This window comes from Coturnix japonica, chromosome 6, assembly GCF_001577835.2.
Source record: "Coturnix japonica isolate 7356 chromosome 6, Coturnix japonica 2.1, whole genome shotgun sequence".
Classification (NCBI taxonomy): domain Eukaryota; kingdom Metazoa; phylum Chordata; class Aves; order Galliformes; family Phasianidae; genus Coturnix; species Coturnix japonica.
The window spans coordinates 11,421,127-11,437,424 of NC_029521.1; the positions used below are offsets into that span (position 1 = coordinate 11,421,127).

At 35.0% G+C, this 16,298-nt stretch overlaps 1 protein-coding gene across 50 annotated transcripts in view; it reads left to right on the forward strand.

Moving 5' to 3' along the window:
- Positions 1 to 16,298, forward strand: part of KCNMA1 (potassium calcium-activated channel subfamily M alpha 1) — a 412,923-nt gene that overhangs the window by 359,542 nt on the left and 37,083 nt on the right. For all 50 annotated transcript variants that reach the window (XM_015866684.2, XM_015866674.2, XM_015866673.2 and 47 more), the window contains 3 exons: positions 786 to 909; positions 3,843 to 4,067; positions 7,334 to 7,526. In XM_015866684.2, the coding sequence (XP_015722170.1) occupies positions 786 to 909; positions 3,843 to 4,067; positions 7,334 to 7,526 (542 nt within the window). The remainder of the gene's footprint in view (positions 1 to 785; positions 910 to 3,842; positions 4,068 to 7,333; positions 7,527 to 16,298) is intronic.

The following is a 16,298-nucleotide window of genomic DNA, read 5'->3' on the forward strand; positions in this document are numbered from 1 at the left end:
ATCTGTGCTTAAGTGTAGCTGTATTTCTGGAAATCAAGTTTATTAAAATGTCAATTTTATTTTTCTTTGAAAAGCCTTTTGCTTTCAAATCTTTTGGAAACCAAACGAAACGAAAAAACTCACAATACTTAGGAGGTTATCACAGATACAATTGTCAGAGAAAAATTGACATTGTTGTTTGGTATTAAAATCATGTATTCCAGATGTGGGCATTTGTTAGTCAGTTTGCTATAAAATGACATACTGCTGAATCTTTAAAGGGCTTCAGTTTGGGAAAGCAAAATATGATTGGGCAAATTGCTAAAATATTTAAAGTGGAGCCTGTTAAAGCTTTTACTGTGAAGAGCATCGCGTCAGAAGTTGTATGTGGTAAAAGCAAGTAATTGGCTTTCCATACTTATGCCAGTCAGTCAGCATGGGGCTGTGTTCCTATCCCTTCTACTTCATTGCAGATGCTAATAGCAAGTCTGATATTTATTTTTGAGAGGTGGGACTGGAAAAAAAACTTTCATGGACATGATGGTGTCAGAAAGCCTTGCTTAAAATCTAATGGTTATTGGTGTAGAAAGCATATAAAAATATTTCATACTGCACTTCGAATTTAAACCTTAACCATTTTTGCTTTTAGCTTTTGTTTTAAGGTGCCTACGTAGGAAGCACGTTAAAGTCTAAATTCATTTCATTTCTTACTTTTTTTCCCCTCTGTACATAGCTCCTGGGATATCCTCCCATCCATAATTCATAATATTTTCCACTTATGTTGTCCTTAACTTGTTTTTCCCCAGGCATGACCCCTTGTTAATTCCTGGCAATGAACAGATTGACAATATGGATGCCAATGTGAAAAAATATGACTCTACAGGAATGTTTCATTGGTGTCCAGCCAAGGATATTGAAAAGGTCATTTTGGTAGGTATTGATGATAAGCTGTGCTTGAGAAGAGATTATTTGGACTGATAAAACTGATATTTAATTAATTGAGTGATAAACTGTGCTATCATATTGAAATCAGAAACACAATGAAATTATGAAATTGAAGCTAACTGTTTTCATTAGGGAATTATTGTTATATAAACCTGTATGCCAAATGTAATAATAAAACGTGGTCCAAAGTACACTGTTTTTGTTGGTTTGTTTGTTTGTTTGTTTTGTAAGATGAAATTTGCATATTGAGTTTAAATCTTTAAAGAATTCATGTTGGAAATATGCATTTATCTCTTTAAACAAGGTAGTAAAAATTCTAATACTGACAGGCATTGTTTTGCATTGTCTTTAATTTATTTATATGAATTTTGCTCTCTTAAATTTTTTCTCTCAATTTCCTATGTGTCAAAAAACCCAAATAGGCCAGAGTAAGTAGTATCACTAATCTGCTTTCATGGCATGTTTCAGTGAGCCTAGTTTATGTTTGTTTTGTTTGTTTAACTGTGGAAGCCATCAAACTGACTCAAGTCATTAAAAATAATTAGAAGGCCTATCACGATCTATCTTGCTCAGTGAAGGTTTGTGCCACTTGTGTTCATGTACTCATACCTAAGAGTAACAAGTAACTAACTCCAGATCTCATTCACAAAACTGATGATATTTGAAATGAACTCCCTGTTGGATCTTCAGTTTGTCGCACTTTATAAAGCTTTTCCTCAGCCTGTTCTCTTAGATTTTCCTGTACTGTGGCATGGTGCATCCAGTGATGGTGACAGCCCTGGTTTATTGTAACAATCAGGGGTAAAAAGCTTGTTTCCCCTTCTCCTCAGGGGTTTCTGTAATAACCATGACATAGTTTGGAATTGCAGTATCAGTGTTTAGACATCAAGCAAGTTGATTCTGAAGTTCAGAGCCTGAGCTGTGGGACAGAGCTTAGCTGAACTGTTTTAATTAGTCTGCATTTATATGTATTCAGCAGGCAAGGAGATGCAGATCTGCTGCACAGTGTTTTGTAATAGACAGTAGTAGAAATCTGCCTTCATGTTCTGAACATGTTTTAGCAGATGACTCAAAATGACCTTTACATGCTGTCCCACTCTGAAGAGTATTTATCTGAAAATGTCATTATGGACTGCATTGCTTCTTATCTCTTGATGATACCATGTCAGTTTTTCTCCCCACTAGCTTGTGAATCCGAGAGTCTGACCAGGCTCTTTCTGTTCTGTGCATCATCACTGCTGATGACAGTGTAAACAAAATGCTTCCCTACACCTTCTCAAACTCACAGTCTACAATTATGCCTACATTATAATCTATGCAAATTTAATGTTATCCTTAGAGATTGCACACATTCAAACAATACCATAATTTGAAGATTTCTGAGGTGGTCTTCTAATTGGTGTTTGATGATACCTTAATCAGAAAGCAATTCTTTTTTTTTTTTTTTCTTCTTTTTTTTTTCTCCCCAATATGTGTTGACTTTACAAGTTTCCAGCATTATTGGGTAGTAAAAACTCTTTTTTTTTTTTTTTTTTTCCCCCAGACAAACTATACGTAACTACGTACAGATTAATGATTATAGAGTACCTCCTTGTACAAAGTGTTTTTAAAGACTTGTCTGGTTTCTAAAATCTCAGTAGTTCAGACCCATGTGTAGTTACATGGGATGACTTACATGCTCAACTCCAGAATTCACTTCTGTGTTCATTTGTTTAAAGAGCCAAGACCACTGTTATGGTAAAAATAAGCAGTCTTAATTGCCCAAGAGAAAATGAAAGCTTGTGTTCTTTTTTTTGTTTGTTTGCTTTTAGTTTTTTTTTTTGAAACAAATTAGAAAATTACTAATTGTTATGTAATCAACAATTCTGCTTTGTATTCCAGTTTGTATTACATGTTGTCATGCTTCTGCAATTCAGAAACATGACTTACACCATGGATAAGTGAGGGGAGAAAACTGCAGCTCCCCATAGTCTTAGTCATTGCCAAAACTTCTTTACAGTATGATATATGATGTGAGTGGATCTGCAGTTAATTGATGGAGTGCAGTAATATTATGAATGGCTCCAGATATAAAAATCATGGTTTCATAATTACTTTATTTAATCACCATGGTTTTTGAATTGCATACTCAGCTAATACTGCTACTATGAGATTAGTGCAAAAATGTAATTTTTTTTTGTCTCTGAGATGAGAAGGTAATTCTGAGCATCATTTAGATATCCTCCATGAGTTGGTATTTATATTATTGTGTTTGTTTTGTTTTGTTTTTTTCCTTTTCTGTCCAGCAACTCCAAAAGCCTGATTGGCTTGAGAAGTTACTATTGATGATATGATCTTGCACATGAGATGTTTCTTACTAAGTGGAGCTCTGTGAAATACAGTGGGCATTCACTATAAAGCAAAGCCATGCAAAGGGTTCTTCAGTTGCTTCTCGTGGAAGAAGCAGCTTGTCCTAAAACATAAGACATAAGACCATTGGACACTCATGCTTTCATTTTCAAACTGATCATGAAACAAGCCCTAGTGATTTGTAAGCTAGGGCAAGATGTTGCATATATTTCCTATAATCACTCTAACAGATAAATGCGCTGTAGGTCATATTTTATTCTTAACTAAATACATAGTGCTTCTGTTGTTATACCAAGTCTTAATTCACGTGTGCAGCAATGTATAAAGGATAAGAATTTGGTCTGGTATGTCTTTCTGAATGCTGAAGGATTTGTCACCAGGAATGGAATTTTCTTCTGCTGAGCATATTTAATGAAGGATAAACAAGTATGAAAAAGAACAACTATTATCAGAATGCTTCTTTGTGCATAAACAATGTTGATAGTTGCTTATCATTATTTGAATCTCAATATATGATTTAAGCTTCAATTTGTTTCATTTCTCCCTTCTCATTTTGTTTTGTTTTTTAGACGCGAAGTGAAGCAGCGATGACAGTTTTAAGTGGGCATGTAGTCGTTTGCATATTTGGGGATGTTAAATCTGCTTTAATTGGATTAAGAAATTTAGTGATGCCACTACGAGCCAGCAACTTTCACTACCATGAACTCAAGCACATTGTGTTTGTGGGTTCACTTGAATACCTGAGAAGGGAATGGGAGACACTGCATAACTTCCCCAAGGTTTCAATCTTGCCTGTAAGTCCAAAGACATATTATTGATATTTTGTGATTTAGAACACCAACTGGACAGATTCATACTGACTTTGATCATAGGCTTTTTTTTTTTTTTTTTTTTTTTTAACTGTTGTCTACTTTTAGGCCTGAGGACTTAACTTTTCCCTTTACTGTATCTATGAAAACAGAGCCCTGTGAGACCTTATTAGAAGATATTTGCTGCAGTGTTCAGTGCCTCATCATCCTCATTGAATGAATTGCAGCTACTATCAAACATATTGGCTGTGTTATATATCAGACATTCACTGCAGTGCACTGCATGTAGTCTGTTCTGATGTGATTTCCCTCATGAAATAACATTTATTTATGAAATTATAGTTGTATTTATATTCACAAAACCTTTAAAAAATATTGTTACTTTATATTATCCACATAATGTGTCTGTATTTTTTTTTTTTTTAATACTGAAATTTGGCTTTATTTATACGAAATATAGCATTTCAATTCCTACAATACCCATTCTAAAACATCCTGAGCTTTTTGAAATCAAGGAAAGGTTCCTTATTGATCTTAGTGGCCACTGATGCCAGAATTCAGAGGTCCCATTTCTTCTCTCCTCTGTATTAGTATCATTCTCTTGTCTACACAAAATGTAGAAACTTGAGCTACACTACAAAACAGTGAAGACCTCCATACTAGTGATCTGGTATGTTCATAACTATGAACGTCCAACAGAGATCCAGTCAGGAGGGAAATCCTAAGGCATAAATACAAGTGAAATACTTTATAAAGTGAGTTTGGATGTTTTTCTCAGAGTAAAAAAAAAAATATGAATTTACCAGTTCCTAATAACTACATTTCAACAATTGAATATATATAAATGATGGATGTAATCTGAACTACATAATCAGGAAAACAGCAGTAGAATGGAAAGACAAGCTTCACTTTCTTATAAATTCAGGCTTTGTTACTATAAATATAGTTTTATTGTTAGCCATTGTCTGGTTTTGTTTTGTTTTGGTTTGGTTTGGTTTTTTTTCTGTTTTTTTTTTCTTTGTTTGTTTGTTTTTTGTTTGTTTTTTTTTTTTCTTCTGGAAATTGACCCAACAGGTGTTGTTACAAGATTCTCCTCTGTCACAGAAATGGCATCAATATCAGACTTAGTCTGTTAATATCCTCCTCTTCCTGCCAATCCTTTTTAATTCCAGTCAATGTGAAGGATTAAGAATAATCAGAATTAAATTAATAATACTGTTGGAGCAGAATGGAATTTAGCTGCTACTTCCAAACTACCTAGTATGATACATTAATGTATTATGTGTTTATGTTTTTATTCAAAATTCTGAAGAAGCATTAATGAATACTACCTTTACTTTTTCCAGTCAGTTTGTGCCCAGTTTTAGAGGCTTTTGGACAAATTTCAGGTTAAGCAGATTAAATGATTGATTAATGCACATTCAAAAATACAGAAGAGACCACTAGGAGAGTGGTTAGGCCCTGGAACAGGCTGCCCAGGGAGGTTGTGGATGCCCTGTCCTTGGAGATGTTCAAGGCCAGATTGGACGGGGCCCTGGGCAACCTGATCTAGTAAATGTGTATGTTTGGTGGCCCTGCTAGGCAGGGGCGTTGGAACTACATGATCCTTGAGGTCCCTTCCAACCCGAGTCATTCTGTGATTCTGTGAATGTGTAAAGGAGTTATTTACTTATACAGTAATGAAGGATGCTAAAGACCACACAGACTTTCAGGCATTTATTGTTTATCTATATATCTATCTACTTATTTATTTATCCAAGCCTATCTTGTTCTAAATGATGACATTAAGTTAAAATTATCAGCATTATTCTGTTTGATGTCTACAAAAGTTACTGAGATCATACTGGTAGAAGTCATGTATTTAATGGAGGCCACTCAAATCCATTACCTTATTTTCCATGCTTTTGTTCACAATGTTAGCTTGCTGCTAATCTCTGATGGTGATGTGGTTACAACTCAATATAGAAACACTTGTTCTGCTTTGCAACAAGCAAAAACCTTGGATATTTCATACAAAGTTTATACTTAAAGATATGTTTAAGCTGCTGACTAAACTCCTTAAAAAGTAAGCAAATGCCAGTTTTAAATATCCTCAGGCAGACTTAGTTCTGTCCCTTTGCATAAAATCATTAAGAGTAAGTCTTTAATTACATAATTTCCTATTATTTTTCCCCATAGGAATCCTCCTTCTCTTGGTGCATAATACAGACACAAAGAGCAGAATTAAGGAGGCAGAAATAATCATATCTTAACTTCTGAGTGCTTTATAGTGAAACCTTATCCATTCAATATATGGTATTTTCCACAAGGTGTTTGGGACAGCTTAATCTCAATATCATTAGGCTCTTTGGGTGCCAAACTATGATGTGGCACATCAGAATCTCTTTTCCATAGGAAATTGTGTTGTTTTTCCTGGATCTTGCAGCCCTTGTGAAAATGAATATTTTGTAACTAGAGATATACAGACTGTTGGATGTGAAGGCAACTTTTATCATTAAAAGAAACAAACTATAATTGGTTAAGTTTCATGTCTCAGTTGTGATAACCATGGCCTACCACAATGTTTAATTTTAAATATTGCCATCTCTACGTGAGAACTGTGGTTAGAGAGAATGGGGCATTAGTTATATTCATTGTTAGCGTTGTTTCTGTTGCAAACATTTTGATTACGCAGCCTTGAAATCAATGTGTTTTCCTTCCAGAAGTACCAAAAACAAGCATTGAAAAGGATTAAGATCTTTTTTTGTGTATTGCTTTAGGTTGCAAACAGCAGCTTTATCTTGATTGCATTTCAGATGTGTAGGACACAGTACTTTTCTGTTTAAACACTGTGACTTGGTAGTAGATAAAAGAACATTTAAAACACGCCTCTTGTTATATTCAGAGAGCCAGAGATTGCCACATGATAGCAACTTAAATCAAGACAATTTCAAGTCACCGATGAGATGCAGAATGCTGGCATTATTCCTCTTTCTTGTTTGTTAGTAATAGCTTGACTGAGTATTGAGACTGAACCTAAAATGCTGCCATCAGCACCAACTACCCTTTAGATTAGCACACATCTCCTATTCCCTGGCACATAGTTAGACCAGCTTAATGTCAGAGCATAAAAAAGATACTTGTTAAATAATTTCCCAAAGCTCCTTCTCAATCTTTAATTTGTTTTTCTTTTCTTTTTTTTTTCCTCTCCTGCAACCTCCTTCCCCCCCCCCCCCCCCCAATCTCCCAATCTTTTTTTCTCTGTGCCGAAGGGTACGCCATTAAGTCGGGCTGATTTAAGGGCTGTCAACATCAACCTCTGCGACATGTGCGTTATCCTGTCAGCCAATCAGAATAATATTGATGATGCTTCGCTGCAGGACAAGGAATGCATCTTGGCGTCACTCAACATCAAATCTATGCAGTTTGATGACAGCATTGGGGTCTTGCAGGCTAATTCCCAAGGTAAGAACTGCCCTATAATACTTCTCTGCAGTGCCTACAGGGGACAGGACCTGGCAGGAAGAATATCCCTCACTCAGTAATTCAAAGAGCCCTACATCAGCTTGCTTGACAGTTAAACCTGCTGATTGGTATGATGGCTTTTAAAGGGCCAGTCTCGTAGTTTCTCTGCTACATCACAAGGCACATCCTGCAGAGTAAAAATGAATGAACATTGAACTGTTTCTTGTTTTTTGCATGTTTCTTATTCTTTTTAAGTTTTGTTTAAAAAAAAAAAAAAAAAAAAAAAAAACTTAAAAAATCATTGCTTATTCACTATGCCCTGCTCTGTGGTTTTTTCATCAGGGCAGTTGCTTTTATGTAGCCAAAACCAATTTATATGAAATTTAGAATACCTGCAGCCTCTGTCTAACAAGATTTCATTTTTATGTGAAGCACATTGAATCCAAAGAAGAAAAAAAAGCTCAGTAACATAAGCCAAAATGTAAAACAAAAAGAACAAGAATAATTTAAGATTAAATGTCTTTTTACTTAGTGCCTTCTTGCTCAAAAAGCCACTTTGAATTAATTCAAAGCTGATGTCTTCCCATGCTTTGACATGTACTCATCCCATTTAGAGACTGAACAAAATCCTTTAGTCTTTGCTGAGAGGGTGGGACTGATTCATTGGTAGCCAAAGGCTGTTTTACACCAACTGTGCCTGTGCAAAGCACTCATAAGCACCCTGGCAAAGACCATCAGTGTAAAAATAATCATCTTTCAATCCCTAAAGGATCTTGCAGCTTATGCAACTGAAGTCCTACCTTTAATAAATGTAGTAAGTGGTACAGTAAATATTCTGCAAATATTCTCTCTGGATCTGCTTTAACTGTAAGTATAGAGGAGGTAATGATTTGGTCTGTGGTTTACCTTGGATCATGACTTCGAGATAGTTTTCCCTCACGGAGTTTGAAAACTAAGCCTGTGTTTGGTAGTTGTTCCTCACACTCTAATCAGGAATTAGAAATTATGGATCAAATATCAGACACAAAGATTTAATTTGGTATACATGGAAAGAACTTGAATACAGAAGACTTCATCAGAATCAGGGGGGAAAAAAAAAAAAAAGGTGGGGGAGTGTGTTGGAATTTCATATTGGAATTGCACTGGAAAACTAAAAGTTTGAATTTTTCAAAACCAGTTTAGATAGTTCTCTGGATAACAAGCTGATTTAAAGAGAGGGAAAAGGGTCTTTTTTTCCATTTCATGCTTGTTTGAAGTTTCAACTTAAGGGCCCACAAGCAAGGCAACCCCAATTGCTTTGGAATTCTACTCATGAAAAAATTAAAAGAACAGTCTGACTTATTCCTATTATGATGAATTTTTGTCATTATTAGAAATTCATTGGAAAAATGGAACACAGCCATTCAGATTATTTCTTTTACTGGGATGTATATGGGATTTAATATTCTTGATCTCATAACCTCAATAATCTCAGAAATTCACTACCAGCTTGTTTTTTTGGATGGGACTTATCCTGGGAAAATGTTTCAGTTCATGTTAGCTTATGCAAACTTAAGTATTGCCACGCTAAGGTTATCTAGTTCTGAATGCATCATTTTGAATGACTTTCCTCACCACTACCACCCCTTGAAAGTGTTCTGTGCTGCTCTTTTATGTGACGTCTATTTTCTATCACAGGATCTCTGACAGTAGAAAATCTGGGTTTATGAAAGAACATTAGTTGACCTTTGAGAGTGTGCTAGAAAAAACAAAACAGTATATGTGAACATATACTGTTCATATATGTGAACGTCGATATAATGCTCTAGACGCTAAGTATTGGAATCTCATAGGAATATAATTATATATAACATATATAATTATCTGAAAAAGGAAAAAAGTGACGGTAATTTAATCTATAGGTTATTGAATGAATGGTGATCATTCAAATTTTTACCTATCACTATTTCATTTCAGTAACGGATGATACCAATACAAAAGGTGTGCCATTAAAAGCAGGATGCAAATCACCCTCTTCACCTCCCTTAACACCAAAGTCACTTCCACGCTAGTTGCATAAACATTCAGAACTAGCAAACCTTCTCTATCCATCAAAGTCACCCAGTTAGCAGCACACCAACACCTGAACCCAAATGAAATTGGTGATAAAGGAGTTTGTGGAAGGAGCAAAGATGTGAACTTGTGATGTCAAATTTGCTTGATAAGCAAAAATATGTAAAAATAAGGCTTTTGGTTCCCAGTATTTTTTTTTTGAACACATAACCAAGCTAAATTAACTGATAAAAGAAAGTATACTGAATTAATCTCATATCAACAAAGGATTTTCTCATTAGTTGTCCAAAGTGAACTTAGTAAGCACACAGGAGTTATCACACAGAAACAAAGAGTTGGTGTCTCTTCATACCATTAAAATATTACTTAGCTTTTGGGCTGAGTTGCCTCAATTGTCCAGATCTGTAAGTATTCTGACAACACCTTTGTTCTCTAGTCTGTCTGGCTTGAGTACTAGCTAATTCTGTTAGTATTACCTCATAACCATTGGCAGTACACTGCCTTGACCTCCTGAAGAAAAGGGGAAGAAGTAGCTTACTTGTCCTGACAGTTCTGAGGCACAGAAAACAAAATAAATTCTAGACCAGAATTATTACAGACCCTGGAGTACCTAGAGCAGATGAGACTAAACTACTTAAGTTGTCAGATCTATGCTCATCATCAACTGTCTAGCTGGTCATTACTCAGAAGCAACATGTTTTAGGAGGAAAAACCTACTCATTGTTGTGGAAGGATTTATTAGACTCCCTTATGTAAAGTGTACTGTGTTATTCTACTCAGAAAGAGAAGGAACTCCTTCAAATTGGGCTTGCATTGTTGAAATCTCTTATGCTGAAACTATTTTAAGGGCTTTTGAAGGTTTCAAATCTGACTGAGCTACTTTTTAGACTCACTAAATGTTAGGGATGCAGAATCTGATGTCTGACAAATGAGCTGGGAGACGTAGATTCCAAGAACAAGGACAAAATGGATCTCGCTGAATCTGCAGCAAACCTTGTCATTTTCCTTAGGACATCTCAGCTTCTGAAATATAAAATTCTGTGAAGCTGGATCTCTGGCTATATCTTCACAGAATGATTCATAAACTCAGTCAGGTCTTTTATTTGTGATAAGAGGAGTCCAATTTTTATCTTTCAGAAGTTGTTATTAGTAGTCTTCCTAGAAAGGTTTATAAAAAGTTACATTTTTGCTGGCAGAAAGAACTGCCAATCTCAGATACTCCAGATTTCTTATTGCTTGATCTCTCCTGATTCTAATTCTGTGCCTTCAACTAGAAAATGAGATTATTTTATATAGATGTATTTTGTAGAAAGGATCAAAGAATATTAGATCCATGGTAAGCATTTGTGCTCCATTCCTCCAAAGCACCTGGGAAGAAGGAGTCTGGGATGGACTCTGCCTTGGCAGTATGTTAGGGGAGCCCCAGCAATTCTTCCCCCATTCTGTTGACCTTTCCATCCTTTTTCCATCCTTTCTTCTTTGAGTAACACTTACTGACTGTTCCCATCTACTTTTTAGATTATTCGTTTAGATTACTTCTTCTGTTATTACAACTCTTGGTGGACTTCATCTACCAATCTGCTGCAAGAAAATTCTTATTAAAGCAAATTTCAGGTCTATGTTCTATATTGTGTTTGCAGGTAGCAATTTCTTTCTCCTCAATTAATTATTCTTGATTGTTTTATCTCTGAAATGTTAGCAAAACGAATGAACAATAGTATTATCAGAACTTGAGATGAGAAACAAATTATCACTGAAACTGACAAAGAACCTTTGCTGTCTGAAAAGCAAAGGTTCTTTGTCAGTTTCAGTGATAATTGATAATTTTTAAAGATATTTTTTATACGTTCAAACTTCATTAAAATTCTGAGTTGTTTATTTCTCCAGTGGAGTTGTGGTTTTTTTGGAGGGTTTTTTGTTGTTGTTGTTTTTTGTTGTTGTTGGTTTTTTTGTTTGTGTGTGTGTGCGTGTGTGTGTGTGAATGTGGATTTGATTTTTTTTTTTTTGTCTGACTTTCCAGTCATTAGTTTTTCAGTGTAGAATTCAAAATGCATAACTTGATCATAAATGCAGTTATTTTTGTGCTGTTGGGGAATTCAGCATTCTGTGGCAACTCCAGCACTGCTTCTCGTGTTTAATTTGTTATATTTCATAAAGCAATAAAGTGCCTTACTTTCAAATACATCTGGATTATTGATTCATCAGGATTGATAGTTCAGCGCAGAGATTATGCCTTATAAGCATATTTTTATTTATGTTTTGTGTTCCTGAATGTACCATGTGCTATTGCTAGTATCAGCTGTTGTAAGTATTCTTCTGAGTAGATAGACAAAAATAACAATCTAGTTTTTTATTAATATTTTATTTGGTTGGTGGCTATTGTTTAACCAACTGAATTTTGGAATGTTTGTTGTAGTTTTGTTTCATTGTTATTTTTCGAAACCAAGACTGATCATCCCAAGTAGTGAAGTTAATAATTGAAAAAATAGATAAGGGTTTCTTGATTTCCCTGCACGATAACAAATAGCATAACATAAAACAAACAAACAAACAAAAAACATATTTGAAGATTAGGTCACTATAATAAGAAGGTAACTTAGCATTGCCTTTTCTCCACATGCATGCAACTTTCTATCCTGCTGAGTCAGATGGATCAGCTGATAGCTTTTTTTTATTTTATTGTAGCATACTGGTACTCTAGATGGGATTAAGAGCTTGTTGTCATAGTCTTGATATATACAAGAATAAAATACAGCCTTTGCCTTGGCAGGTTTACAATCTGATGCTTTTCTAGTTCAAAAACTTATGTCCTTAATGTTATACCAGTTAATAAATCTCTCTGACTTCAATGAAACTATCCACCTGTGTAAAGTTAGATTATGTCTAAGTCTTTGCAAGATTTGGACAGAAATAAAATAAAGAGACCGAGTGAGAGAGAGACTGTTCTTTTAACTTCATTTCATGGCTGTCAAAGATGTCTGTGTTAGGAGTCATTCCCTTCTTTCAAAGAGGACACTACCAGCTTTCCACTCTTCACAAGAAACTCTGGAGAGAATAGTTCCCACCTACCACCATTTACATTTCTTGTATTCTCCTTGTAGCTGGATCCTAACATTAGCTGATGAAGCATAAATACATGGAGAACAGTTTCCTCTTTCTCTCAAAGTTCTCCCAGGAAGAATGAAAAACTGCTAAGAAAGATTTTTGATTCTGTTGCTTATGTGTTAGGGAATGGCTAGAGAGACACTTTTTATGCAGCTTCCCCATATTTGAGAAATAGTGCTATGTCCTAGCCCAAATACCATCAAATTTTCACAATTGCTTCTTTCTCCTCTGCTTTTGGGACACCTTCTGCTTCAGCCAGAGAAAGATAAAACTAGGCAGAAAGAGGTAGATAACACAGTACATCAAGCATGTTATTTCACACTTATACTATAAATATATTTAACCATCCCATGACTGTTATAAATCCATGGTGACTCTATTTTATTATTATTTGCTGTTCAACATCTTGAAAGCAAACCCCTTATTATGAAGGTGCACTATTTTGTGCATTTCTGATGCTGAGGAATAAAAAAACTGCTTTTTTTTATGAGCATTAATTATACACTAGGCAAGGAAGCAATTGCCTCTATGTTATGAAATATTAAATCAAAATGCTTCCTGTTCCCAGATGTCCCAGAGATAAATACAGCAGTATTTTGAAGCCCCACTTGGAGCTGTTTTGTCTGGAAATTTATAGTTTTGTCTCCATTTTCAGAAAACCCTGTTTTATGTGAAGTATAGCACTCTTGGTAGTTTTTAAGGAGCAAACTCCTTTGGAGTTGCCTATGTAGGCAACAACTCTTATGTAGATTGCACACAAGGGATCTGAAGTTGAAAGGCTCCTTTAAGATGACAAATGGGTTGAAAGTGTTATTGTCTTTGATTGCATGCCTTACATCATCTGTATGTAGGAATAAGAGAGCTATACTTTATCTTTAGCCATTTTATAAATATTTAAGTCCTTATAGTTGCCTAAAGATATTAAAGCATATTTTACAGTAGTTGGAATATAAATATTATATATAGCACAAGATACCAAAGTAGTTTAATGAATTCATAATTTTCTGTTCACTTTTATTGGAATGTGTTTTATGTTCCCAAACTTCCATTTAAAGAATAAGAGATCATTCAGCTCCCTGACGAGATATAAGCCAATAGTGAATGTCATCAAGGTTGTTTTAAATGATAGTATAGGACTTCAATTAACAGGAGGAAAGGGAACTTGGACATTTGAATGTACTGCTCCAATCTCTATGTTCAGCTGCAAAAAGTCTTTTCGAAACAAGATGTGCTTTTTAAGTCTTCTAAGAAACTTTAAGGTGTCTTGCTGCTGTGTCTCATTGTTTCTTAAATGTTAATTGCAGAAGGAGGTACATCTAGATCTAGTTAAGCAAGATCTAGATTGCATAGATTTCTGAAATTTCTGAAAATTTAAAGATTAGTTTCTAAAACAGCTAACCACAAAGTCTTATGATATTCGACATATAAAAAGTCTGTATTTTAAGGCCTCTTGACTACAAAGATATGTTAAGGTTATAATTAATAATCTTGCAGATTCCCATCAAACATATATGTATTTTTAAATCTTCTTTTATATTTCACATTGTTTCACTAGTTCTCAGTAGGAGTTCATACTGGGTAATGCTTGCTAATTACCCTCTAGGAAAGACGACACACAATGTGGTAAATTACCTGACCCTTTGCATTTTAATGAGACAACAAGGATTTCACAAAGTGATGTTGTTTCAGTGGTTAATGGTGTCAGCAATGTTGTAATTGTAGGCAGAGGCACATTAGCTGAACAACCACATGTAGGAAGGGCTCCTCTCAACAGACCCTTTGGAGAATAGAATAGGGTATTATCATTAAGCCTATGTCATTTGCATGCTGCTAATCACTTACTTTATTACCTTGTGTATCCATTGTCTTTCTTTAATTGCTCTTTAAATTAAAATTAAAAATAGTTCCAATGCCCATGATACTTGTGATAGCATCCTGATTATGAAGATAACTTCAAGAAAATGGAACGTATAGATAATATATTACAGGATTGCAAGATAGTTTGAAAGTTATATGCCATATCAGGCAGCCTCATGAGCTTAATTCTTCTGTCTTTCTTGTTTCAGTACGTATTGTTTGTTTAATAAATGGTTATTTATATGCATGAAGATTGCTTATTTTAAAGGACATACTTGAATTCATAGTTCAGTGTCACTGTATCTTTAGTGTGGAAATCCCACAGATTTCATTGGAGCTAGAAAGGTTCCAGGAGAAAGGTAGATTTTACTTTCTTGTTTTTACAAATTAAATCCTGATGTGAAAGCCATTGTTGAAGAGTAGAAACTAACTCCTGCTGGTGAGTTACAGAACTGCCATTAGACAGCCAGCATTAGGACAAAACAATAAATAGTTGCTTATTCTTCTATCAGAACAAACTTGAAGTTTGACATGGTTGAATTTGAGGCAAACCAGCCTTTCCAAAATAGGCAGTCTCAAAAACTTGGTAGTTTCAGGATACATACAACCTTCCAAAGCTTTCAGCATCCTCAGAGATGGATATGCAGGCCATACTGAGAAACTGCTTTCTTTTGAGAATTGATACCTTCTGTGTTCCTAATGCTTTTTTTAAAAGGGTGTGAATTTTACAAATGGTACAATAAGATCTTTTTTTGTAGAAGCAAGAAGGATAAACTTTGTTATTGACTACTTACTTATTTTTATTCAATAATCCTCAATATTAATATAGAATTTCTGTGGTTAATTGGATACAAGAGGTAGCATGAGATTTCTGTAATGTCATAAGAATTTGTGATTTTTTTGCCAACATTTCTTAGAGATGTAAGGTAGCTCCTATGAGTGTATAGTTGAGATTGAACTCCTCAGACTGATTTGAAGTTTGGTTGTTATTCAGATTCAGATTTCAAACACCGTTCTACTATCACAGGATCATGATTACTTGTTATTATTAGAAGACAAAGTATCTCTGCAGTGTAGATATATACAATGCTCCAAAAGTAATGCCTCACATTCATTTCCATGGAAATGATGACAAAAAAAAAAAAAAAGAAAAGAAAAAGAAAAGAAAAAAAGATCTCTATAACATTATTTGATAGCTCAAATTCTCAGTGAAAGAAAAAAAGAAAACTTCTTTAAGTACAGTCACCGCTATTACTAATGTATTTTCACCAGTGATGAATAAGAGCCTGCATGCTATCCTTGTAAATATCTCCACCAGTGGAGGCAAACCACTGTTGCTGATACCACTGCAGAAATGCAGCACCTGCTGCCTCATTGTGCTCACATCCACTCCTTGGTGTCCATCAGCGTCCATCAGCAAGCATTGATGAATATCAGTGGATGCCATTTTTTCTGCATTGAGGAAGTCAATGACACACCTTTGCTTCATATGGACTTCCGTGTCAGATGCTGTGAAGGTTCAGCCTCTACTGCTGTACCACCAACATCTGCCTCTGACATCATAAGCCAAAACAATAAAATAGGAGACATTACTTTTAGAGCAGCCTCAAATGGATTTCCTTTTTGTTTTGCAGTTTTTCTTCAAATACTTTGGCTGGATAATGAGTTTAGGTGCTTTCATATTTCTGCTGAATTTTTATCAGTCTTCTTGTTCTGTGACTTAGAATGAATCTCCAAGTAAGGGCAGAAATAGCAAGA